General features: G+C 45.4%; 1 protein-coding gene across 1 annotated transcript; it reads right to left on the bottom strand.

The window, feature by feature from the left end:
• Nucleotides 1–1,634: 1,634 nt before the first annotated feature.
• On the bottom strand, nt 1,635–24,395 carry LOC309603266 (E3 ubiquitin-protein ligase RBBP6-like; the record flags this gene model as incomplete). The annotated part of the gene is made up of 18 exons (XM_082338152.1): nt 1,635–3,198; nt 4,286–6,019; nt 6,718–6,819; nt 7,180–7,542; nt 8,745–8,802; nt 8,896–8,974; nt 9,055–9,151; nt 10,878–11,143; nt 11,591–11,694; nt 13,039–13,211; nt 14,125–14,264; nt 15,048–15,144; nt 15,261–15,349; nt 17,687–17,731; nt 19,186–19,222; nt 19,887–19,925; nt 21,611–21,710; nt 24,230–24,395. The coding sequence occupies 18 exons, from the start codon at nt 24,393–24,395 to the stop codon at nt 1,635–1,637; spliced, it is 5,253 nt and encodes a 1,750-aa protein (XP_082194278.1).
• Nucleotides 24,396–25,820: the final 1,425 nt, after the last annotated feature.

The raw sequence follows: 25,820 nt of genomic DNA, 5'->3' as shown, positions 1-25,820 counted from the left end.
ATCAAAGGTAATAGCAAAAGTGGTTTTCATATGATGTTGTAAAACTTTGACTTAACAAAGTTCGATGGCGAGGTTCACTCTTAATTACTGCATGGAAGAATCCTACAAAGGAAAACTGAGTTACACTCGAGTTAGACTGATTCACAGAGAGACCGGGGACACAAAAGGGTAAGGAGGACCCTCCCGTAGAGTCACGAGGTTCAGAGTGGACCCCCTTGCTTTCTAAACTCCTTCCTCAGAGAGGAGACTAGGTGCAGATGGGTCCAAACCTAGTCTCAGACTTGGTCAACAGTTTGTGTCTAAAGGATTGTACATGCCAAGTTTATGTAATGTTTGATTAGCATCAATTCAGCCTGCAATTAAAGTTACCAAGACAAAATCAAAGTTACCGTACTACAAGGTTATGCACGATATCAGTCACTTACCAAAGATCTGTCGTTGGTAAAAGTGGTTGAGTCCCCACCCCTGGAGGTATTTAAAAGACGGGTAGATGTGGTGCTCAGGGCATGGTTTAGTGGTGGACTTGGCAGTGACAGGTTAATGGTTGGACTCGATGATCAGATTGAAACGAGAGGAGTTCACAGCCTGGCCATGGCTCAGGCCTTTCCCTCTTCCAGAGCCTGCCCCAAACCACGGGCAGTCTGGTCAAGGGGCTGAGCACACCCATCACGGACGGGCAGGATTTGCCTGGGCTGCAGGCCGCATCGATCCCCTTGCCAGGATCGGAGCAGCCCAGGCTTCACAGCCTGGTCCAGCCCCATTGCTCTCCTTGAGGTCTGCAGACTCTTGGTGACACCTCGGGGTCAGGGGTGGGTTGGAGCTGGACACCCAGCTTGAAGCTGGACCCCTAACTTGAAGGCACCCTTGAGTGGTTCATTCGGTTAATTCAGTCTTGGCTGGTTTAGCTCTCCGTTTCTGGTTGCATTTCAGAAAACTTGGCTGGGGTTTTCCTCTTGGAAGGAAAGTGTTTTGCATACAAATATGTAAATACCTTCCAATTCTTTTCCCCTTTGCTGGCTTTCCTCTCGGCAGCGCCTCCCCACATGGCATCCGTTCAGAAGACTGAAAGTCCTACCGCTCTTTGCAAAATTAAACCCGTGGACGTTATTTTTCATACATGTCAGCTACCAGCAAGCTTTTACTGGCGGCTTTTTTCTGTCACTAGGCTTTGCTCTGCTGATGTTCAGCTATCACTGAAAAGCTCATCACACCGGGTAGTTTACTGAAAACATTTTATTGTAATCAAGAAGTGACATAACAAGGCTGCAATGTGTTCTGCAAATCATTCTGCTGCTATTTTATAACTGATACCAGCTGCTTCTGCCAGGCAATTAAAAGAAAATTCAACTGTGAAAATTTTCAGGACAGAAAACTCCAGCCAGACTAATTAACGGTGGTTAAAAGTAAGAGGCCCCAGCAACGCCTTTCATGTTGCGTGGTCACAACTCACAATTCTGTACAAAATGTTCGCTTTTTAAAGCTCCGATGTAAAAATCAAACAATCCAGCGGCAATTTTTTAAGTGCAACACAGGGTCTTTCATGTCATCATTTGCAATGCTTGAACTCGTTCACATTTCAACAAAGTTTAATACAGATGACTTGGGAATTAAGTCTTTTTTCATTATCTGTCATTCTATGTAGGGACAGATTTCACTTTTTGGTCATCTTGCTCCTTGTCTTTGCTCTTCTTCCATTTGTTCTTCTTGTGCTTGTGTTTGTGGCTCTTTTCCAATTCCATTTCATTTCCAATGTGTTTCTTCTGCTGCTTCTGTTTCTTCTGCTTCTTGTCCTTCTTCTTCTTTTTTTTCTTGTTCTTTTTCTTGCTGTCTTGCCTCTCTCCTGAGCTGGCTCTGCTCCTGTGGCCTCCAGTCTGACTCTCAGAAGGGCTTTGGCTACGGCTGCGCCTAACACTGGGACTGCTTTGCCTTTGACTTCGCCTTGCTTCAGGCCGGTCACCTGCAGCAGGTGCTGCTGTATCCTCTTTCACCTTATCAACAGCCTTTTCCTTTGGGTCGTCATGAGTTTTCCCTGCCGCTTCCTCACCTTTTGCAGATACCTTACTGTCACTTTCATTGCAGTCTGGTACAAATGCAGCCTCATCAGTGTCTCGCGTTCGATCAGAAGAGAGCGGCGAGGAGCTGCTTACCTGAGGCTTAGGCTGGGCAACACTTTTATTGTTTTGTCCAGTCACGTTCTCTTTCTCATGTTTTACATCTGGCGATTCCTCTCTCCAAGGTGCTTTATTACCACCTGGCTCTTTCTCTTCATTGCTCTTTACTTCTGGTACGTGCTTCTCTTTCTCTTCTCCTGCGTTTATATCTAGAGGTTTGGGTTCCTCCAATGTGCGCTTGGAATCGTGAGCAGCTTTGTGATCAGACTGCTGCTGCTCAGGCGGAGGGCTGCAGCTGCTCCTGTTGGCGTCTCCAGTGCACTTTTCGGACAGCTCTGCTTGTTCGTCTCTCGGCTTACTCTCCTGGACTGACGTAGATTCTCTGTTTTGAGAAGGGGACTCTCTTCCCCTTGCTAATTCACTCTTTTCATCTCTACGCTTGGAACTAGAATAATCTCTGTTGCCATCACGGTCAGAATTTTTGTCTTGCTTAGGAGTAAAGTCTTTAGCAGCGGATCCATGGCCAGTATCAGGCTTCTCTGAAAATCTGCGGTCTTTGGAAGATTGGGAAATACTTTTTCCATCTCCTTGCTCGGTTGCACGTTCTGAGGGGTCGTCTTCTTGCTGAACACTGCTCTTTCTCTTCTCAGAGGTGTCTTTGTCTGACAAAGAATGATCCCGGTCTTTGGTTTTTCCTTTTTCATTTGACATCGAACTTTTTGAACTTTTTGCGTCATGCTGGGAGCTTTCATAACTCACCTCTTTTGTAGTTTTCTGTCTTTCCTTCAAAGGCTCCGTCTCTTTCTCACTCTGTTTTACAGGGTTTGGTGGCTTAGCACTCGCATTTTGTATAACATTAGCAGGTTTTCCTACGGTTGCGGGCACCTGGGTAGATCGAATGTCTTCCTCTTCAGACTCAAAGTCATCCTTCTCCCACTTTGACTGAGGGACCTGGATCATAATAAGGATGTCTTTCTCAGGGGCTGTGATATCATTATTATACTCCTCCATGGTCTTAATGACAGTTTGTTTTGTGTCTGGCTTTTCTTCAGTCTTTCTAATGGGGCTTCCTCCAGTAGAACTAGTGCTAAGAGGGAAAAAGCTGACATTAATCATGGGTGAGATATACGCACCGCCATCTTTCGTAACAGTTTAGAAAACGGCTTGTGTTTCCATTCTAAATCTTGCGTATTTGTTCAAAAGATGTTCAATTAAGGGAACAGACGAGAGAAAGGATGAGTCCACTAGCTAAGACTACGAGCAATCAATTAATTTAGTACCTTCCTACTCTACATTTAATTAACAAAGACACGAGATTATCAGATTGGGGACTGTCTGACCTGGTAATTCCTTCATGTCCTGCTTCTACCAATGGTAGATAAATTAGCTATACATTCTTGTTTCGACATCTAAGCAAGCAATTAGGGAGAGGTATACACAACCACAGTTTTATTCTCATGTCCCAGTGTTCTTCTTCAGAAAAAATGTACGTTTTAAAAACTGTTTAGAATATCAAGACACTATCTTAAGTCTCCAGTGACGTCTTAAATGGTTTGAGTTTGCGCTGTCCTGCTTCTTTAGATGCTGAAATGTACGTAATAACAGCTTCACACTAGATTCACTCTTTCAAAGAAGTTGGCACTGAGCTGGAAGCAGTGTAGCTGTGTCAACACGGCACTGTGCTCAAAGCTCAAATCAGTACAAGATATTGGCAACCAAGCTGCTATTTCTGCAAGGTATCGTTTCATCTCATACTGACAAAAGTAGATCATTACAGCACCTTGCAATTTTTCAAAGGCAACATATTGCATGGTAGAGACATGTCTGTTATCCTTGCCTTTAGCAGTAAGCTGGATCTGAAGGAAAACCTCGAGGGGACTCCTCAGAGAGTCAACATATAATGAATAAGAAGGGGGGAAAAAAGTCCCAGAAGTAAGGGTGAAAGACGTCATCAATGAATTAACCTTATGAGCTGTCTGGGCAGTACAGACTGCTTGTTTTCTTTCACAAAATTTGATTCTGACCCAAGTACAGCTTAGCAGGAAAGATCACAGATTATTCACTCATTTAGCACAGATTTAGCTGTTCCTTTCATTAGTCACCATAAAGACTTTTACATTTGTTTGCAGGGGGGAGGGAGGAAAGAAAGAATAGGAAAAGAAAAGATGAGGTACCTGGTGCAATGTACCAGAGTTGCACTAGATCCATCAGCTGCCGTTCCTTTGCTTCTTACTTTTCCCTTTGCTTTTTCTTGCTTAACTTTGCTGCTGTTCGGCTCAGCTTTCTCACCAGGTTCTTCTGCAGGTAGCACATTTTCTCCACTCACAACCTTTTTGCCAGTTTCTTGGTTAAGTTTAATCTTTTTGGCGGGGTTGTTAAGAAAAGCAGGTTTATCCTCTTCTGGAGTTTGCTCTCCTTTTTCACCATCAGGCTCAGTCTTCCCCTTTGGTGGTCTTTTCGAGTCAGCAGCTTCTGGTTTAGAGGCCTTTAGGGAAGTCGCTTCATGTTCTTCAGCAACCTTTTCATCTACTTTTCGTTTTCTTTGTTCAGGTTTTGCATCAGAGGGGTTGCTTTTTTCAGCAGGTGTTTTTGACTTGCCCTCTTTGTTGGAGGGCTTCTCCGACTTGGTTTCTTTTCGATGGTCTTTCTTTGCCGTTTCCTCGTTGGCTGCTCTGGTTTCTGGGTGATCTTTTGTAACTTTGGGGTGAGCTTTCCGTGGGGAACCAAGAGCCTTCTCAGCCTTTTGAGAGGAAGAGGTTTTAACACTGTCTGTCTTTGGCAACTCTTCCTTCACTTTTTTCACAGCAGGTTCCATTCGAGGAGATTCTTCACGATCGCTGTCCACCTCCTCTTGGGAAGCTTTAGCTGGTTTTATTATGCTGTCGTTCTTAGGCAGAACAGCCACTTCTGCTTTCCGCTTTGTCTTGTCAATTTTTGCTTTTGGCTTCTCCTTCTCTTTTTTCACCTTTGCAGATACTGGTTTGAAAGCAAGAGAATCTGCTTCCATAGGCTCATCTCTCACAGGGGTGGCATCGTCTCTTCTTGGGAGCATGAACAGAGAGTCCATTTTAACATCTGCTGCTGGAACTGGCTCTTTGGCTTTCCTCGCACCTTCTAACAACTCAGCTTTGGGAAAGCCTTCATTCTCATCCCCTTTTCTTCTCTTCTGGGGGTTTTTATCTTTATTTCCTTTGCCATCTCCCAGTGGATGTTCCACCTCCTTCTCTTTGGATTTTGTAGCATCTCGGATGTCATGGCTCTCTCTTCCAGAAGGTTTTTCAGGGTAATTTCCAGCTGTATTACGATTTCTGTGGCTCTGCCCACCAGGATAATCCTCCCTACGTCCCCAAGCCTGTGGCAAATTCTCTCGTCTGGTCCCAGGCGGACCAAACCTATCTGGAGAAAAGTTGCCCCTGTTTACTGGAGGCGGAGGTTGAGGGCCAACAGCAAAGCTCTTGTGAAACTTTTTGTACCATTCTCTAGAGTTCCTTTCCCATTCTCTGTATCTTTCCTTTTCAAATGGATCTCTCAAGTCAACAGATCTGCCATAGCACGCTTTCATATCATGTGGAGGAACTTCTCTGTATCTGTTAAAATACTCCCTTCCTCCTTCCCCTCGAGGTACGGTCCGTGTAGTGGGAGAGTGGCCTCTAAACACTGGAGACCTTGATCGTGAACGGTATCTTCTTAGCCTTGAATGGTGATAACCCCGTGACCTTGACCTAGAACGATATTTATGACTCTTCCCTTTGCCTCTTCTTGAATACCGTGGGGATCGTGAGCAGGAACGAGAATGGGAACGACTAAAGGATCGAGAGTAGGAGCGAGAGCGGGAAGAACCTGATCTTGACTTGGAGTAGGTGTATGAACTTCTCGAGTAAGATGAAGCACTATAGGGAGACTTGGACCTTAAAAAAAACACAAAACACAAAAAAAGTGAAGTTAACTCAAAACAGTCGCTCTCCCCAGTTTTTTTCCTCCCACATTTGGTTTGGGTTTCTTTTCCTCTCCACAGGCTAATGCCAAAGCTTCTTTCAGCTGCTGACATACTGCTACTGCAAACTGAAGAACTTGATCGTATGTAAAAGTTTCTGCTTAGGAGACAGAACAGCTGCTGCATTGTTAGTGTACCAACATACAGGAAGGGGAAGCGTATTTCCACCCACTTCTATGACATTAACTACCATAGCTATTGATTGATCTAAGGCGGGGTATACTGGCCTCTACTGGTACATGAACGCACACATTTTTCACTACTCAACAACTACCTGCAGTGCAAATCATTTTTGTTGCAGTAAGATGCAAAAAGTGCAAGTCTTAATGGCTAGAGTGCAGTATCAAACACCAAGAAAACACGATTTAGCCTGAAGACGGCAAAGCTCCATTTTAAAATGCCAGCTGAGTCTCTTCATCTTCACTACTGGTTTGGCAATTTGTACAGGATGCAAAAGACTTGTACTGCAATCTTACACCCAGGACTATTTACTCCTGTCGCTGCTGATCCCTTGACTCATCCAATCCATCTGACGATGGAGAGGTGGAGGCGAACTCCTCCTGATTCTTCTAGACAACCCGCTTCTCCATTACGGACGTGTAAAGCAGTTACCTGGAAAACAAACGCCTACGCTCCTTTTGAATCTTTTTATATTCCATCGGTTCTTTACCAAAATCCTTTGTAAACTCATCACATTTGGACTTTTTCTTCTCCCTGTTAAAAGAAGTTTGACCTTTCTTACAAGGATAGTTTGACCTTTCTTACAAAAAGACATCAAGAAACAAACCCTGGCCGATAGGAGAAAATGTCTACGGCACGCAAATGCAAAAGGTGAACATCCTAGTTAAGCAAAGCCAGTTTAGAATGCCTAGAAGTTTCAGGGAAAGCTTTAGAATGACATTTGTCTGGGTTTACTTTTGCATGGTTTCACCTGCAATGAAAAAGAATATTGCAAAAACCACTAGGTCATCTTTGCTTATGTCAGACGCACTTTAGTGTAACTGCAGTCCGATATACTATCGCAAGAGATACAAAAATGAAAACCAACGCAACTTCATTGAGCCAAATACTTACTCCTCTTTAGGTCTCTGTTGTTCTCTGTAAAACTCCTCCCTAGGTAAAGGAGGTGCTTGTGTCGTTGGGATGGTATTTGAAGGAGCCGTTGGTCCTGCTGTTGGTACCCAAGCTGGCGACCTGTTGGCAGGAGCTGGGGGATATCCTGGAGGGGGGGCAGTGCACCCAGCAGCTGGAGGCTGACCAGGGGGAAACTGAGGAGGCAACTGGGGCGGTGGTACCCGCGGTGGGAGAGGAAGGGCATGGGGTGGTGGAGGATGCAAGGGAGGTGGAGGCACAGGCACAAAGATGGCTATTGATGGTGGCAGTGCTGGGGCCTGAGTCCTTTGGGTACGTTCACTAGGCGGGCGTCCTCGATTTGAACTTCTAAAGAAACCCAAAAACATGTGTCACTGTTTGTTACGCTCTGCCCCAATTTTAAAGAGGAAGGCGAAGGAAGCGGGAGCACGGTGGCGAGCACTTCTTGTTCTCAACTTAAGCATTTCTCTCCCTGCTGTCTGTTCATTAGAGACTGCCCTCATTTCTTGATCCTCAGACTCGCCTTCCACATCCCCAGCCCCAGCGGTTCCCTCAGTCTTCTCTCCTTATACTCAGCTTTGCGCCTGTGGATGGAGGCTGCCCGTGCTTGAAAGACACTCCCATCTCCCCTGTGCCAAGTGCCCACCGCTCCTCTGCCACTCCTTGATATGGTCAATACTTCACACTTCTGATCTTCAAAGCACTGCACAAATACTAACTCATCTTCTCTCAAACTTCTTTTAACTTCTTCCACATAAGCCTCCTATGTTGTTGCCTCATGAGGATGTGTTTGGCCTGGTTTTGTCCCCAAATTGTTATTTTCGGGCTTACTGAATTTGAGATTTTAGACAATCTGTGGGATGGATCCTGGGGTTTGTTTTTATTTATCTTTAGCATAGTATGAACACAATGCCCCCTTACAATCTATCTATAACAAATATGTACCAAAAGGAAGGACTAACTTGACACTGCAATAATAGAGAAAACAGACTCCTCTCTCTCTCTCCAACTGAGAGAAAGCAGCTTGGCTATTTCAGAGGACTGAATTGAAGACATTCAAAATTTTTATAAAATAACACAACACAGTGTTGACTATCCAATGCTTTGCTCAATCAGTATCAACTAAGTTGGTAAAAAAGAATGTTGGAGGCTGATTTCTATGGGGAAATCAATTTCTCCAGCCCTATTCAGCCAGTGATCAGAAGGGTGGCTTTCCACCTCACCCTTTAATGATATTTCATTTTTGTATGTAATTATGCTTTCTTCAAACAGTGTTCATTTTTCAGAGTCCTCTTCTCAATCATGTGCTGCAGTTTTCTTTTAAATACTCTTACTGCAAGCATAGATCCCCTTCGTTAAAGCCAATTCAAACGAAGCCATTTAAAAACGAATTACCACTTGTATTCTCCACAACTATCTGTGCACACTTATTTCATTCTAAATCAGCTTTAAGTTATTACATTATTATTTACTGTATAAGCTACGTGTTATGGTCTCGTTTAACAGGTTACAAGTAGGAATATATTGAATTTCTGTAGCATACTTACAGCTCCCAGCCTGGTCTGCCAGCTGCTGAGCGAACTGCGCTGGCTCTCCTGGGATGGCCTTTTGGCGTGGAGAGAGGAAAAAGAAAAAAATCCCATTCAGTTGATCTGAAGATAAGTTTTGAAAAGAACTTCTCAAGTTATAGTTGCTTACCAGTTGTGTGTATTGAGTGTCCTTGGGGGCCCAGAAGACTTGGTAACGCTGGTTGTCTTACTACAGGAACCCGACAGCCCTTGTGAATAAATGCAAACAGTTGGAAAAGAAGCTCTGCTAAAATACAAGCAGCACTGCATATGTTGAAATAAAATTTACCTTCTCTTCCACCAAACTGCCGATTGACTGAAAGGAAGATTTAGAAAGCCCAGCAGCACTCACCAGCGCAGCAGGAGGCAGAACAGTACCGGCATCACTACAAAAAAACCCAAATTTTTATTATTCAAACAGTGTTTTGAAGTGCTACTTGAAATACAAAGTCCCAAGTGAGAAAAGGCTGACTATAGTAAATGGGGAAAAAAATGAAAAAATAATCTTCTCCAGATGTACAAATGGGAAGTTGGCCGATTCCAAATGAAGCACTGACGAGAAGTCTGTTTGGACTAGTGGCATTTAACGAGAAATAGAACAGAATAGACTAGACTATTTCAGTTGGAAGGGACCCACAACGATCATCTGCTCTGACTGCCTGACCAATTCAGGGCTGACCAAGTTAAAGCATGGGATTAAGGGCATTGTCCAAATCCCTCTCCAACACTGACAGGCTTGGGGCATCGACCACCTCTCCAGGAAGCCCGTTCCAGGGTTTGAACAACCTCTCGGTAAAGAAATGCTTCCTCATGTCCAGTCTAAGCCTCCCCTGGCACAGCTTGGAACCATTCCCACGTGTCCTATCACTGCATCCCACCGAGAAGAGATCAGCACCTCCCTCTCCACGTCCCCTCCGCAGGAAGCTGCAGAGGGCAATGAGGTGGCCCCTCCGCCTCCTCTTCTCCAAACTGGACAAAGGCAGAGTCCTCAGCCGCTCCTCAGAGGACATTCCTCCCAGCCCTTTCACCAGCTCTGTTGCCCTCCTCTCGACGCACTCAAGGACCTTCACCTCCTTCTTCAATTGTGGGGCCCAGAACTGCACACCGTGTTCAAGGGGAGGCCGCAGCAACGCTGAATACAGCAGGATAATGACCTCTTTTCACTGGCTGCTTCCCCTGCCTTTGATGCATCCCAGGATGCAGTTTGCCCTCTTGGCTGCCAGGGCTCACCGGAAAAATATTTTAGTAAGCTGGCTGCACATAAAAGGATTGGAGTACGTATAGCCCAGACACTGACTCTCAGTTGTGGAAGATGCAAGAACTGAAATTCTCTTGGGAAACGTTTATGTGCTGGCTCAGTGGCTGCCTTAGAGGTTCTTTTGACTTGTGACCTTTGTAGTCAACGGTACAGCTGCGCCTGACAGTCTTCTGGACAGAGTGGCTCTTTGCATTCCAGGCATAAAAGTGAAAGGACAGAAGCCCTCAACAACAGTACAGATTTTCCATGTATTTTCATACCGCTTCACTGGGTTGCCAACTAGGACTTTGTTGGTAAATGTTTGTAAAGACTTCAAATTTACAGTGTTTCAATGTTTATTATCCAAATCTGCGTGCGGCGCTGACTACACGGCATTACTGAGAATGACTCTGACTTATAATACTGATGATAGAAATACTGTAGAAAAAAGTGATGTGAAACACCTGGTCAGTTTTACCTCTCATTGGGCTTTTTCACTTTTCAGGAAACGATTATTTCCTCAGTACTAAAGAGAAATGAATGCACTCCAGAAGCTCTGACATAACCAAATGCTTACTTTAGGAATTGCTAGCCACTTAAACTCAAAGGGCTCCTGGGGGAAAAAAGTTCCTCTTTCAGGGTCAACGCGTACTGAATGACTTGTAAGAGAAGCAAACCAAAATACTTTGGAGAAAATTCTTGCATGAGGCACGCTTCCAAATTATTAAAGTGTCCTCATTCAAAGTAAAACCCAAACCCAGAACGGCCACAGTTCTCTGGAACTGTCACTAATGCTATAGAAATCGCTAGCTGAGAAGCTCAGGAGAAACAATCTAACTTCTTTTATATTCGTGTTGATCTACAGATTTCCTTACCAAAAAGGTCCACCTGGCTTTTCAGCAGGGGCCAACGATGACAGAGCAGCAACAGAAGAAGAAGCCAGACAAGCCAGTGGACTCATGAGTGGATCCCGCTGGCTGGAAATTGTTGGCCAGAGCAGAGGCTGCAGGTTGCGGACTGTTGTTTGCCTCAGGAGTGGTGGTGGAGGTGGTGGCGGTGGCGGCTGCTGCTGCTGTTGCTGCTGAACCTGCTTATGGAGCCCTTTTGCGTAGCCAGTCCCATTTCTGAAGTTGTTCACAGCCTAGAGGCAGGAAAGCATTTACAAAAAGTTAATACGAAACTTCAGTAGACAGACGAAGAAAAGCCTGCACGGAGTAAAACTCCTTGTGTATCCTGTAAATGCTATCAGTCCTAAAATGAATCAACATACAGATGTATGGATACATCACACTGAACACTGATATTCATGACTTGCAACTCAGAGTAGCTGTATTTAAAGTACTCCAGCGTTAGCACTGAGTTTGAAAGTGAGACAAGCCTGTTAAACAAAAGGGTGACCTGAATTTGCCAGATTGTCTCTAAAGAGTTGTAAGCTTCTGTAACAACAGATAACGTATTTGAAAAGTAAATTGAGCCTTACTCCATTTAGCCTTGCTTAAGGAGAGGTAAATGAATATCTTCTTCCCTTTCAGCTTTTGAAAAATAGACTTTTCCTTGCCAACAGTTTACGTGAAAGTCATCGTGTTACCTGGCGTAGGGACTTGTTGGCGACTAAAGCGTCAGGAGAAACGTCTGTTTGATGACATGTGGGGCATCTGTGTTCCTCAGAGTCCAGTAACGCTGTTCTAATACCTGTGAATCATCAGAATCATCAAAACAGCTTTTAGCCAAACTAAGGAGTATTTTTGGGGTCTAATCAATTCTAAACACAAGTGTGTGGTTAATGGGTGAATATGGTCTTGAATTGAGAGCACGGAGCGATCAATGTTCAACAGTGTAAAAAATTTCCAGTCTGCAGCAAATAACTATACGGTTTGATATTGCACTCATGCAACACCTGAAGATGTAGAGGAGGCTGTGCCTTGATGTTCCGACTGATCTTCTTTCCGCTGGCTAGTACAGTGAGAAGTCACTAACCTCAAGGTTAATGAAGAAAACACATTTCAACACATTAGGAGGTTTGAGTTCTGAAGGTTTTAACCAACCCTCCGGTGGAGAAGGCGGCGGATTAAATGCCTGACTATCCGTTTGTTGCAGACCACACCAAATCACCAGAGCTGGCTATATAATTTTGTATGAGAGAAAGGGCTGTGGACAAATAAATGCAGTCACTATCTAATTCTGGAATCTCCTGCACAATTACGCACTCTTCTCATACTCGTCCTTCCGTATTGTGCTGGTCTGGGCGGGGACAGAGTTAATCTTCTTCATAGTAGCTAGTGGGGGGCTATGGTTTGGATTTGTGCTGGAAACAGGGTTGGTAACACGGGGATGGTTTCCTTATGGCTGAGCAGTGCTTACACAGAGTCAAGGCCTTTTCTGCTTCTCACACCGCCCCACCAGCAAGGAGGCCGGGGGGGCAGAAGAAGTGTGAAGGAGACACAGCCGGGACAGCTGACCCCAGCTGAGCCAAGGGCTATCCCACACCGTATGGCGTCATGCGCAGCATATAGAGCTGGGGGAAGAAGAAGGAAGGGGGGGATGTTGGGAGTGATGGCGTTTGTCTTCCCAGGTAACGGTTACGCGTGATGGAGCCCTGCTGTCCTGGGGATGGCTGAACTCCTCCCTGCCCATGGGAAGGACGGAATGAATTCCTTGTGTTGCTTTGCTTGTGCGCGCGGCTTTTGCTTCACCTGTTAAACTGTCTTTATCTCAACCCACCAGCTTTCTCGCTTTTACCCTTCCGATTCTCTCCCCATCCCACTGCGGGGGAGCGAGCGAGCGGCTGGGTGGTGCTTAGTTGCCGGCTGGAGTTAAACCACGACACGCGTGTAAAGAGATTTAACGAGATACATAAAAAGGGGAAAAAGCTTTCTGCCTTTTTTTTTTCCTTTCTACAAGGAGAGTCCTTTCCTAGTCAGGCTATACTTCAGTCTTAAATCGAACTGGTGACAAAGTAATGCCGTTATCTCCTATGTCTGCTTTCAGAAGATCAGTTTGATGTTGGGGATTAACAAACCTGGGAGTAACACTTACATTCGTCACAGTAACTGTTTCTACAGCAGGGAATAACCACGGCATCAGTCATTGTATCTTTACAAAGGAGACACAGCAGCTCCTCTGGAACGGGATCATGGGAGGAGGAGGGGGAGGACGGCTCCTCGGGTAAAAAGGGTGGCTTTTCCTTCTTGCCTCTGGCATAAGCTTCCCTGGAGGGGGGGGAGGGGAGGAAAAAGAAAAAAGTGAAAGACGAGGAAAGGAAAACTTTTCCAAGCGTAGGATTTTATCAAAGGAAGACAAGAGATGGAATTCTCCTCGCTCCACACTAGCCTTCGAAGACGCAGGCATCTCGTTTAAACTGCTTTTCTATAGCCACAAGACCAGAAGAGGGAGGGGGGAACAATTTTCCTTCTGCAGAACTCTCCCATTCATTGGATCAACTAAGAAATTGGCTCCAACTACAACAATAATGTTTTGACAGCTAGAAATTGGGTGCAAGGAATCCCACCTCTCCTTTGCCAGGGGGTAAAGGTAAATTGCAGGCTCAGGATGAAGTGAGTCTCCGAGTAATTCCATTTTATAAATAAGGGCAGTCTATGTTCCAGCTTCTACAAAAGGAGATCCACGACAGAAAAGCAGAAGTGCTACCAAGTGCATTTCGTAACAGCCCCTCTTGTCAGCCCACTGCTGGATTTTCTGAGTTTAGAGCAACAGGGAAACTTCAGCCTGTTTCACACGTGAGCTTGGATAAAAGTCAGAGGGGGAGGAAATCTCAGTCCAACGGCGATGGGTTACATTTTGCAAGAAGCCTTTGAAACATAAACCAGCAGCAAAACGAGCTTTCAGAGAGAACAACTCCCACTGTCAACACTACTGAAATATTTTGCAGAAATACAGATTCTTAGCACAGCACTAGTTTAACCAGCTTCCAGGGCCATGAGCAGTAGGGCCACCCTATTTTAATCTTAGAAAGTATCACAGATTTTAAGGTTCAGATACAACGACAATGCTTCCTCCCCTGCAATTACAGAGGCTGGCCGATTTGGTCGCCTGGCCACTCAGACATTTACGCACAGTTTCTCTCATTCGCTTTTGGGTCGGTCCAATGAATTCCCTACTTACGCATTAATAGCTGGTATGGCATACTTCCCAGTGTTGGTTAGCATAGCACCCTTTGTATTGGGATCTTTCACCTCTATCAGGAAACTCCGTGGAATTCCCGTGCTCCTTTTAATTCTGGGAACAGACTCAACATTTTTGCCCTGTTAAGAGAAGAAAGGCAAACATAGCTCATCTTAAGACCCACACTTAAAATGACATGTCCATGATTATTCTAAGCAGCAAAAGCCTTTAATCCTCTCCTTTTCCTTAACAGAAGGGTTGCTTGACTAAAATACTTATTTTCCTAAATGAATATAGCCAGGGTGTTCCAAGGCTTGAGCAGTGTTTTGAACGCCGTCGACACTCTTGGGCTTAACTTCAGGTTCCTTAAGGGTGAAATATCCCTTAGCCTGCCCTCCGCTCAGAAAAGACACCAACCCGCTCCTCCTCCAAAGCGCAATTCCCAGGGCAAGCTCAGTTCAGTGCTCTGAACCAGGCACTGAGGAACTGTATATGAAGGTTCAGTTCATACCTCACGCATATACAACGGTAAATGGCATGCATGCTCACCCAGAGGCTTGTGTCATTAAAACAGGCAAATATTCAGCGGGTGGGGTCAACAGAAAGGAGCTTGGGTTTATACGAAATACTAAAAACTGTGAACTGTTGTTAAAAAGAGTTAAAACCAGAAACATTTCCAATGATATTGGAATATCTAAAAATATGCATGAAAGTTCACAGAGAAAGATCTATGGACATATTGAATGTCTATGACCTGGAAAAAATAAAAGTTTACATTTACAACTCCAGGTTTCCCTTGAATTTTGAAGGGCTTCACCCCCAGAGAAACAATTCCAAAGATGAGCAGTCATGTAGTTGTTAGGTAACTGCCAAGGTAAAAAAATGAACCCCCAAGTAACACCAGAAGTCCCCCTCAACCTTACCCCATTTGTTGGGCAGTTCTTTATATAGTGGCCAGGTTGTCCGCAACGGAAGCAGGTATATGATGGTGGAAGCAGACCCAAGGGTTTCTTCGTGTAACTAAAAGGTTTTTGGGAAAAAGAAAAAGCTATGCGTGCGTCTCTCTTGTTAAAACAAACATCTCTACGATTTTTCCATCATCTTCAAAGAACAGATTGGACGTTATCAACACTTACTTGATTGGATGATACTCATGGCAGGACTGTGTCATCATAGCCTTGATTTTATCTTCTTCAGAAGCATTGGCCTCAGCCAGATTGGCAGTCTGTTCAACAGGCAATACACACATTAGAAACACATTTCAGCCCACACGGCCAAAGACACCACCACTCCCCCGATCCTGCAAAGAGCAGCACAACGCGGGCTGAGGTTGCATGAAAACAGCCGCTGACAGAAAACAGAGCCGTGCTGAAGATGCGCTGGGGAGTCCTTAGGCCACTGCAGGGGGTTTATGGGCCTGGGAACCTACTTGAAAAGAGCCTTCTTGGGCACTCCAAACCTTGGGCTCTCTTTGTACCTCACACAAAGACTCCTGTAACCAATCCAATGTGCTTCCAAGTGGACTGAAGCTCTGTGTAGGAAAAATTATACTATCCAGCACTTTTAAACGGATTTTTAAGCCCCAGACTATTTGAAGCAGAAGATAGCCCCTGGACATTTAATTGAAAAAGATGCAGGCAAGTACCATTATTTACATTTCGCAGCAGTAAAAGGACACACAAGAGTCGGGGAAGTGGGTCTTGCTGGCTGAAATTCAGCTTCAGACACAGAAGCATTAAAAGGAATCAAGCTTTTTATAATCCCTCAGCAAGACAAAAGATTCTTGTCAGTGGACCACGATGTGCTGTAGGCAGTCCCAGCTGCACGTTCCCCCCCGCTACCCTCTTCATATTCAGCGATTTAACTGCAGCAAGCAAAACCTGCCGGTTTTTCCAGTTTACTGTGTCCTTTTAACATACAAATCGTAATAGAAACCTTATCCAGAATTACTGAAGGTAGCTGATTTTTCTTTTAAGTCGTGTTTGTTCCAATGTTTTTATTACACACCAGCCCAGATACAAGCAGGGCCTGAGGGAGTGACTGTAAATGATCTGGACCTTCAGGCACTGATCATGCAGGTCAACCACTCCTGCTTTTGTTTTTAGATGCATTCACTCCCAAAAGCAACCAACCAGGTTCAACATTCTCTGAAATGGTTGTTTCATATACACAGTTTTTTCTCCACAGTCACATAATGCAGATCGACATCTATGAAATCATTAATGTTTATAGAAAACTTTACAGATACTTGACTCGTTTGTTTGAACCCAAACGGTTTACAAAACACACCCAAAACCCACAAAACCTTACTAGGAATAGACCAAAATTCAAACATAGCGTTTCATACATAGGAATAATAAAACAGAAACCTGCTAACACATTGCCTCCATGCTAAGCCAGTCTGCACTGAAGAGGTCAGAGCAAGTAACAGTTTTGAGCTGCTTTATGCTATGTTCCTGTATTTTTCTGAAATACTTAAATTTTCTCAAAAGCTTCAATGTGTGCCCTACTTGGACAGGTTTTCACATTTCAGAGTAAAACTTCACAGGAGTTTACAGAACCAAGGACACGTTCAGAGACAGCACCAATGGAGACCAATTTCTTTTGGTGGCTGCCTTCCAAACAAATTTATGTTTCCTTCCCCCCAGTGTACACAATTTAATTTCTGCAGGAAGAGAGGGAAGAAGTTACCCGTGGGGAGAGATTTCTCTTTCTCGGCAATGAACTCCAGCCTTTATTTTCAGAAGAAAGAACCAGCTCCTCTGCATTAAGCCCTGCCTTCTCTAATCTTTGTAACTTTGCAGACTAGGAATTCAGTTGGCTAGCACTACGCCTGTCACAAAGGGCCATCACTAGTGCTTTCCCCGACAAAGTGACACCTGGCTGAGCAAAACCAGCAAGCAGCTCCATAGCAAAACAGGGCATTACAACCGTTTCAGAAGGGCACATCTGCTAAAATGCCACACATGCGCATCGGCATGTTCCTCTCGACAGTTAGGTACACTGACACAATTTACACAGTCTGCATTCAAACAAATTAGATCGTGGTGTCCACTGTAGATACGCTACAATTGATGAAATTGTGCAGCATCCGCAGAATGCATCTAGAACTATAAGGACTAGAAATTCAAAAATAGCCATGCAATTGTCCGTGTTCCAGAAGCGCTTCTATTTTGGCTGTTGCAAACCCCCTTGAAATGGCCATAACTTACAGCCAATTAAATTCTTCTGTAAAAAGTGTGTTAGTTTCCAACGCAAAATTAACAAAACATAGGAAAAACGGTAAACGGCTTCCGAAGTGCTGCTGCTTTGTGTCTTGCAGATGAGTAATACTGCAACATTATGTTGAGGCTGAGTTCCCATACTGGTAACTCCTCTTTACAGGATAGTACCAAAATATACACACGTTTTAAAGTTAAAATAAAAACTTTAAATTGCTAAGAATTAAATTAAAGTTGTGTTCACATTACAACAGTCATCCAGCTACAGATCACGGTATAGGACTTAAAAATATGAAGCTAACACAGTTTTTTTAAAGTATTTGACAAGAATACGTACATACCTTAGCAAGCTGGCCCAGAGAAATAGATGCAGAAGAGTCATCAATCTGTTCACAAAAAATGAAACACAGATTCAAGTTCTACAATCAAAACACAGCAATAGTTAACCTCTGCTGTAGCCTGAGAGCCTGCGCTATGTCCTCTGAGTGTCACTCAAAGAGGCATTTCTAACCTAGTGCAATCTGTATCTGCTCAAAACAAAGTCCAAGCCTATGACAGCTTAAGAGTGCCTATGTGGTTCATGAGAAGAAACTAAAAGAACCAAACCCGCTTGCGATCAACTCACTGCTCCAGAATATCGCAGAGAAGGACCCCTGTCCAATGTTCACAACTGCTTAAAAGCTGAAAGGGTAAGGAAGCTGTCAATTTTCAGCTCAAAAGGACTTAAAAAAATACTTGAGTTTGTTTGAGAAGGAAGCATCACGACAGGAGACTTCTTTTCAGTGTAGTTTGTAAATTAAGCAGTTAACGTCTCATCATTTAGAAATGCACACGGTTTGGGTTTATGAACGCAGTACAGTTGCCCGTCAAAATAAAGCACAGGCGTATATGCCCTGAAACATGAACTCTGCCCCTCCTGTCCACCAGTTTAAGAATATTCACCGTCCCCCACCAAACCCAAATAAGAACACCAATCCATCACCAACACATCAGCCATACAAGTAACCACCACTTTGTCTAGACAAAAATCAACTGCTCAAATTATTGAAATAAAGGTGACCGAGAGTTTGGCCAAACTAAAAATTCAGCCAGGAAGGACCACAGTTGTGCCTGACGGTGCTAAAACAACGGCCATGACTCTCTGCATTTCTGCAGCCTCGAAGGACAAACACCAACTAGAGATCCTTGCTGTTACTGAAATAGTAATCGAAGTCAAAAAGGATCCACTTTCCTGCTTTGGGCGTAGTAACATTAGGGCAAGAGCGCAAATGTGGAAGTGGAGAATGATAGCTAACACAAGACAAGACAACGAAGAAATATTCAAAGTGTAAGCTTTTGTGCATGCTTTTTAAAAAACTCTTAACTCATTTCAATTTTGCTGCTTTACTCTTCAACAACAATTGGCAAGCTTTCCAGTGCTTTATTCCTGAAAGAAACAAAAAGCACACGACAAGCTGTACAAACATACATCTTGCCAGCTCTAGGCAGCCAGATGGAGAACACGGCACCACGTTCAGCTGTGCAAACCCTGAACCTACATGATCTAAAACCGATCACGCGTCCTCTGTACAACACAAAGTCATTCAGGACATGTTCTAGCAGACTCAGTACGAAATACAACGCATTACTGGGCACAAATACCAACGTTCACATCAGAGCTGTGCAAATAATGGCATTACTCAGTTTTTACTATGCCCAATCAAAGACATTGTATTTACAACATATGCTATGTTTCACTGGAAAAGATATTAAGTTAATGTTTGGAAAACTACTACAAAGCTGCATTGTTTAGAATTAAGGGCAGTGTGTAGAAAAAAGTGTGAGATTGTGTTTTACATACTGCTCTTGATGTGCCACTCGCTGGCTCAGTTCGACTTCTTCTAGAAGAAGAAATAAAGGTGATCAGAACTTCAAATAAAGCACTTGTACCCAACGTAAAGTAGTGAAAACCGATTATAAAACCTGAATATCAAAACATTATGTCCCGATAGTCTCGTACATGTGGAAATTTATTCATATACACAAACTGTTCTCCCTTGGTACATGCAGTGCAACTAAAAAAAAATCCCCAAATCACGTTTCTACTTTGTCACAAATTACTCTAAGGCTTACAGCTATAGAACACAGCAGTGCAAGAGCAAGCCCTCAGGTATTTTGTCTCTGCTATGGAAGTATCAAAAATACAAAGTCTGTACTACAGGTCTGTGTTCTTCCATAATCAGCCACCAAAACACGAAGGTCACTTTAGCCAATGTGGGTGCCCCCAGCGTTACAAATAGGCACCAGATACAGCACTTTAGTTTCTAAGAAAGAACAGGGACAGTCTAGACACTTTGAAGTGCAAGTGCACTTATGTTAAAAAAATCAGCCGTCGGACAAAGAAATACCAAACCCGTCAGCAGCAGAGTCTTTAGAACAGGGTTGCTTTGTGGAAGCCCAAGCCCTGTGCTCAGGTATCTGCCATATTTAGCTATGAAAGTGCCAAAATATTAAATGTGTTACGTATGCTATATTGACTCAAAATAGTAATAGAAAGGTCACCTGAAAGCAGTTCCTGGGGCTTTGTGCGATTTAGGAGTCCTGCGACAAAAGAAAAAGGTCTTGATTGCCAGAATTTGCATTAAGATAATCTTGAAAATGTTACAATAGTTTAGGAAATATTTATTACATTTGAACACTCGCTGAGATTCCACACACTCATGGATCTGTACCTGCATGCTACTCATCATGGATCAGACATGCAACCGCTGATAGCGTTAGCAAACAATTCATACATCCTCCAAAGTGTGCCATGAGCAGAGGCAATTCAAAGGCTGCAGTGGAATTTAGGTACAAATAGAGAGAGTGCCATTCTTTCCTCATCCCCACATGCAGGCATTTATTTGGTCTTTGATGCTAGCAGCATCTCTCCTCTCCTTTCAGGGCAGCATTACAATACCAGGAGAGGGTGCCATCCAACCCGAAACGGAGGATGCATTGACAAGACGGCGCTAAGCATACGCGTTGAAATTAACCCCCAACACAAGGCCCTGTTTATAAGCACAACGCTGTGGCGTCCAGAATTACCAGGCAGCGCCTGAAAGCACTGTAACAACCACGGCAGTAATACGCCCAAAGTTTACATGCAGAGCCACATTAATCCAGGGGTTTTTGCTTGCAAAGGCTTCCTGGGTCCCAGGATGCTCCTGTACTGTTGGTTCAAGACACGCTGTAACTCATCAGTTTATTTACTGAGAACCAACATTAGAAAGACGTGGCAGAACCCCAAGCTAATAATATCAACTAATTGTGGTGGAGAGGTGTATCTTTAAGTAGGCTGGCAAACAGGACCCTCCAAACAATGCCAGTGGAGCTAATATAGAACTGGACTGCATGAATACATAAATGACAGCAATAATCCTGTAGTCGGGATTGCATTTGAAGGGCTGTCATTTTAATCAATATGCCCGGTTCTCTGTCCTCCGTGAATCTTAGGAATACAGAACTAAAACCTGGGGCACCGGTATCACCTCAGGGTAAAAACAGACTTAGAAGGATAACTAGTAACATTTGGTACCGTGCTAAACGGCTTACTGAGTTTCAAGTTTGGAAAGGATTAACCATTCCTTCATCGTACTTGCACAAAAGGCAATATACTTTAGGATATTGTTGTTTTTCTCTTGCCTGAAACGGACATTGTCTTTAGGAAACTACTAAGAATCACTTCTGAATGGAACTTCTTGTTTGCATGGTTCGCCAGCCGGCAACTCTTGGTCTGTCCTCTAGAGCTAGCGTGCAAAAGCCCCAGATTTGGGGGGTAAGAAGAGCTGCCATATCCCTCCCCCCCCCTCCCCCAAATGCAAGGAAGAGTCAAACCCCGAGAAGCAGACTCTTCGGAGATGGGAACAAATTACAAGTTTACACTACAATGCCTATCTGTCTGTACTATAAAAGCCATCAAAGCAAACACATATAATAAGGAATCTCTCCATGTAGAGGAAACAGGATCCACAACTTGGCTCTCAGAAGAATCAACCCCAAGAACAAACCCAATGAAACCATCTTAAAAGTTACCACTGTTGGAGGTTGAACCCCATGGCCCAGCAGGTCTGAAAAGGTAAGTCTGCTTTGGGACAGATACATTAAAATTTACCCCATTACAACAAAAACTAACAGCAGCTTTCACAAGAAAGATCCAATCGGAATGCCTCTGTAAACTAAGAGCAATAAAAAAGTTAACACACTGAAACCCCCAACAAAGAATGCAATGCTTTACGGATACTTACATCACGTAGGGTTTGCTGGCAGCTTTAACTCCTGCAACAGGGATTCTTCGAACGATGACCGAGGAGTTCTTAGGAATGAGGGCGTTATCATCGGTGTATTCTGCAAACAACACAAATACAGACAAAAACATTAGTCGCTTCCGAAGAATGTGTATTAATAGCTAATTACACAGCACTTCAGAGAACCCCCTCACAGATGTCAAAGCAAAATTTGATGTGTAACATCGCGCTTTTATCATCTCAACACACTAACAGTACAGTTCAAGAAATCTTCAGGTCTGATAATCAAACACAAGCAGCACCATCTTGTTCATTTTTTTAAAATAGTTGGAATGCCAACAGCAAAATGGTCCCAAGGGTCACTAAAGGAGGCTCTGCTAATGCATGAGGTTCTTTCCTGACCTAGCTGAAGTGGCTTTTGCTGCTGTTGGGCTCCAAACCCAGGAGGTCTTTGAAGAAAAACAAACAGCAGCAAAGTCTCACCTGCATAAACCAGATTCTGAAGCCTGACCAGCTTGCCCTGCAGCAAAACAGGCACTGCGCTAAAGCCTGGAAACTCTGCGCCATTGCTTCAGTAGCCGTTCACTAAAAACGCTTCAGCTACGCTGCTGGTGCTCAGGACGGACAGAACACGGAAGAGAGCCTGCCCTCGCTGCCTATTTCTTGGAGCTTCATCCATCAACAGCCACACTTCTCAGCTGCTCGTTACACTGAAATGGAAACGGGGCTGGCAGTTCTAGAATTTGGATCACAGAAATGTTGGGCGGTTTTTGAGCTTGCTTTCACAAGCAGGGCAGAATGGGCTCCAACGCGGTATCTCCCCTCTTCAGCTGCTCATCTCGTTTGAACGAACCAAAGGAACGTGAATACTTTCCATTCACTTTTTGCAGAGCAGAGAGACTCAAAGGAAATTCCTTAGGAAGGCAGCCTCGGAAAGCCTCTCGAAAACAGCGTGTGCCTGAAGCTACCCATGCTCTGCCTTGGCTCACACCATGTCAGTCTGCTGAAGAGGAGGAAAGCCGCCTGACCTTTACACAAGGCCCCAACAAAAAACCACCTGCCTGAGACACTTGGACTGAGACAGCTTAAAATGCAAAGATCTCTCCATGAGAATGGTTTTGATATTGCACTTCCACAAGCTGGATATGACTAAATATGTTAAAGCACTCTCAGCAGCCATTCCCTGTAATCTGCCTACAGTTTGCAATATCGAAAGCCCTTACCTTCACAGACTAAATCAGAACGATGGTCTGAAAACCAAAGATGCTGCATACCCAGCCAAGCTCTGTCAGGGTGGTTTTGCTCAGTGATCACATACAAAATAGCAATATTTCACAATTTACGCTCCATTTTTCAGTGTCTTAGTCCTAGAAAGGACTACCATTGACAAAACCAGAAGCTTTTCCAGAAGGCCCATATCCTGAAACCAACCCCTAGAGCTCTTCTCAAAAGGAAAATCTAACCATTGCACAGCCCCCTGTCAAGAAAGGCCTGCCCTGGGACGTTTTGATGGAGCAGGAGCTCCGACAGTACTGAGGCCCAGACAAAGAACGGGGAGCTCATGCCAGCTGCACTTCTCGAAGCCCCAAGCTTCAAGGTTTTGAGCTGCTGAACGAAGCCGTGCAGAATATTCTTCCTGCTCCAGATCACAAACCACCGGATTTCGATTTCAGAGATACGCGATAAGCAACAGTGGCTCCACAAAAAGGCAGGGGTTTGCTACGCCTGTGCCCAACTGAGGATTGCGGGGGTTCTGCAGAAGATTGCAAGCGGCAGCACCTCTCCTAGAAAGAGACTGTATATATGAGGACAGCAACCAATGCTTTGATTCACAAATCATGCAAGCCTGCAGCGGTCAATTTGAACACGCACAGCGGGTGTACGACGCAGAAAGAGGAATAAGACCTCTTTTAGTGTCTTGTGACAATTCATTGACCGTTAGAGGAGAAGCATTGACATCTGCCTTCTGAAGCGACTATCCGTGCATGTATCTGGAGAGAGACAGGTACGTGCTTGTTTTCAATCCACTTGTTAAGTGCACACTGAAGAGAGCTCCAGCCATCTAATGACAGACTGCTATAAAAATGAATTCACCTTCCAAGTCAATCAGTCCACATTTAAATGGATCACCTGAGGAGTGACAATAGCTTGGTGAAGTAACGGCTTTATTTGTGTAGGACACTCATCATGGCCCATATTGGTATTTGGTGCTTGAAGGATCCTACTGGCTCAGCCAGCAGTCAGAGAATTTGTGGAAGAGTGTTTGCATACAGCAGAGGACATTGCTGAGCTCGTTGTGGGAAGGGACCTGGGGCCAGTTGGCTTTCATACATTTATTTTTCCTTTGCCTCAATTAATTGAATGCATTTTGGTGAGGAAATTTTGTTAAAGGTGAAGTCAAACCATGTAGACTAAAAAGTTAATTTTTTTTTTTTTTTTTTTTTTTAATCGGAAAGGACTAAAGCTAAAAAACGTGTCTAAAACACAGCCCTGAAGGTAGCTGTCAGGACAGCGACGACAAAACAACAGCTCTGTCGGGCCCCCAGCACAAGTCACAGCTACCGACTGTGGCCGAATCCCGTTATCGCGTCCCACCCCGTGCCCACCACCCCCACCCACCTTCTTGGGTCTGGGCGTTGGAGATCTGCAGGTCACAGTTGGCCGCCTTCAGCTTCTCGCGGCCCATGATCTGGCGCTTCAGGTCGCACAGGGAGATGTGGAGCCCATTGAAGGTGACTGTATCGTAGTTCAGCTTGGAAAAGAACTTATAGTGGATGCACGACATGGTCGGTGCCTGCTCCGCGACGACGTCTACCGCAGCAGACGGCGTCGCAGCCTCCGCGCCAGGACAGGGCCTGCGGCAGCTCGGTGAAGGGCCCACGGAGGGGGCCAGGCAAGCAGCACGGGCTGGGCTCAAGGCCGCTCAGAGGCCACAGCGCTCCACCACGGCCAGGCCCCCTGGCCTCAGGCAGACTCGGCTGATGGAGGCCGAGTGGTGGACTCCATCCCGGCGGTGCTGCAAGGCCCCGGCCCTCGCCCCTGCAACGCCCCTGCCCACAGCCCTCGGCGATGGAGCTGGGCTGCGGCGGCGGCTCCCGCCCGCTCCTCCTCGCAGTCCAAGCGGGCGAGTGGACGACGGGGAGAGGCCCCCACGGCCCCGGCTCAGCCTCCGCTCCCTCTCCGCACGCAGCGCACCTCGGCCCAACCGCTCACTATGGCAACTCGGGTGCCCCTGCCCCAACGTTCCGCCGAGGGGTTTCCCGGCCAACAACCGCAGGGGCTGCCGTCAGCGTGTCACCGCGCACACATAATGGCGCACGCACAACGGCACACCGCACCCACCGCCCTGCGCCTCACGTGGCCGCTGGTGTCCCTGCTGTCCCCCCAGCCTGTCACCGCCCGCTGTCCTGCCCCACTTTGGGCCTGCGGTGTCCCCCTGTCACCCCCTGGGCCTTCACCACCCAGCGTCACCTCCCGCCAGCCCCTGGCCTGTGGTGCCTCTCCCAACAGCCCTGGGCCTGCGGTGTCCCTCCTGTCACCCCCAGGCTGTCACCACCCGCTGTCCCCTCCTGTCAGCAGCCAGCCAGGGCAAGACAGCTGGGGGGAGATGCAGCGGCCTTTGCCGGCTGGCGCTCGGCTGCCCGCGCCGCAGGGCCAGCGAAGGGAGGGGACATCTCAGGGTGTCGGAGTGTATTTGGGTGCATTTATGGGAAGTTCAGTCAAAGAAGCCCACGACCATTTCTATTTCTTGCCATCAACCAAGGTACTTCCCCACTGTGGCACGTCCACGGCTGCCTGAACTCTGGGGAGGAGGACTAAAAAGCAAAGAAGGAACCATGAGCGATAGGAGCTGCCCCAGGACAATATTTCTTGCTTTCTCAGTCCTCACCGCTGCTGCTGCAACAGCCCTAGCGCATGACATCATGCCTTGCCTTACCAGGTCTCGTTCTGCTGACTAATATGCTACAGCTTGCAGACGGTTCTGGCCCAACTGGCTATTCCTTTCTCTTCATGTAAATATAATATAAAAGACCTGTTAGAGTCTGGCGGGGCTAACGAGGGAGCTTCCACCACGGCTTGGTTTAGATCTCTAAATGCCTTTTGGTTTTCTGGAGTCAGGAAACCCTTTTGATTTCAGTGCTGTCCTCTATAGCCAAGGGATGCTTAGTTTTGCTACTTGTGTCTCTTTGTTTTTCCTGTCACTAGTGAT

This window comes from Platalea leucorodia, assembly GCF_965183815.1.
Source record: "Platalea leucorodia genome assembly, contig: HAP1_HAP1_SCAFFOLD_42, whole genome shotgun sequence".
Lineage (NCBI taxonomy): Eukaryota > Metazoa > Chordata > Aves > Pelecaniformes > Threskiornithidae > Platalea > Platalea leucorodia.
This window is presented reverse-complemented; position numbering and strand designations above follow the sequence as displayed.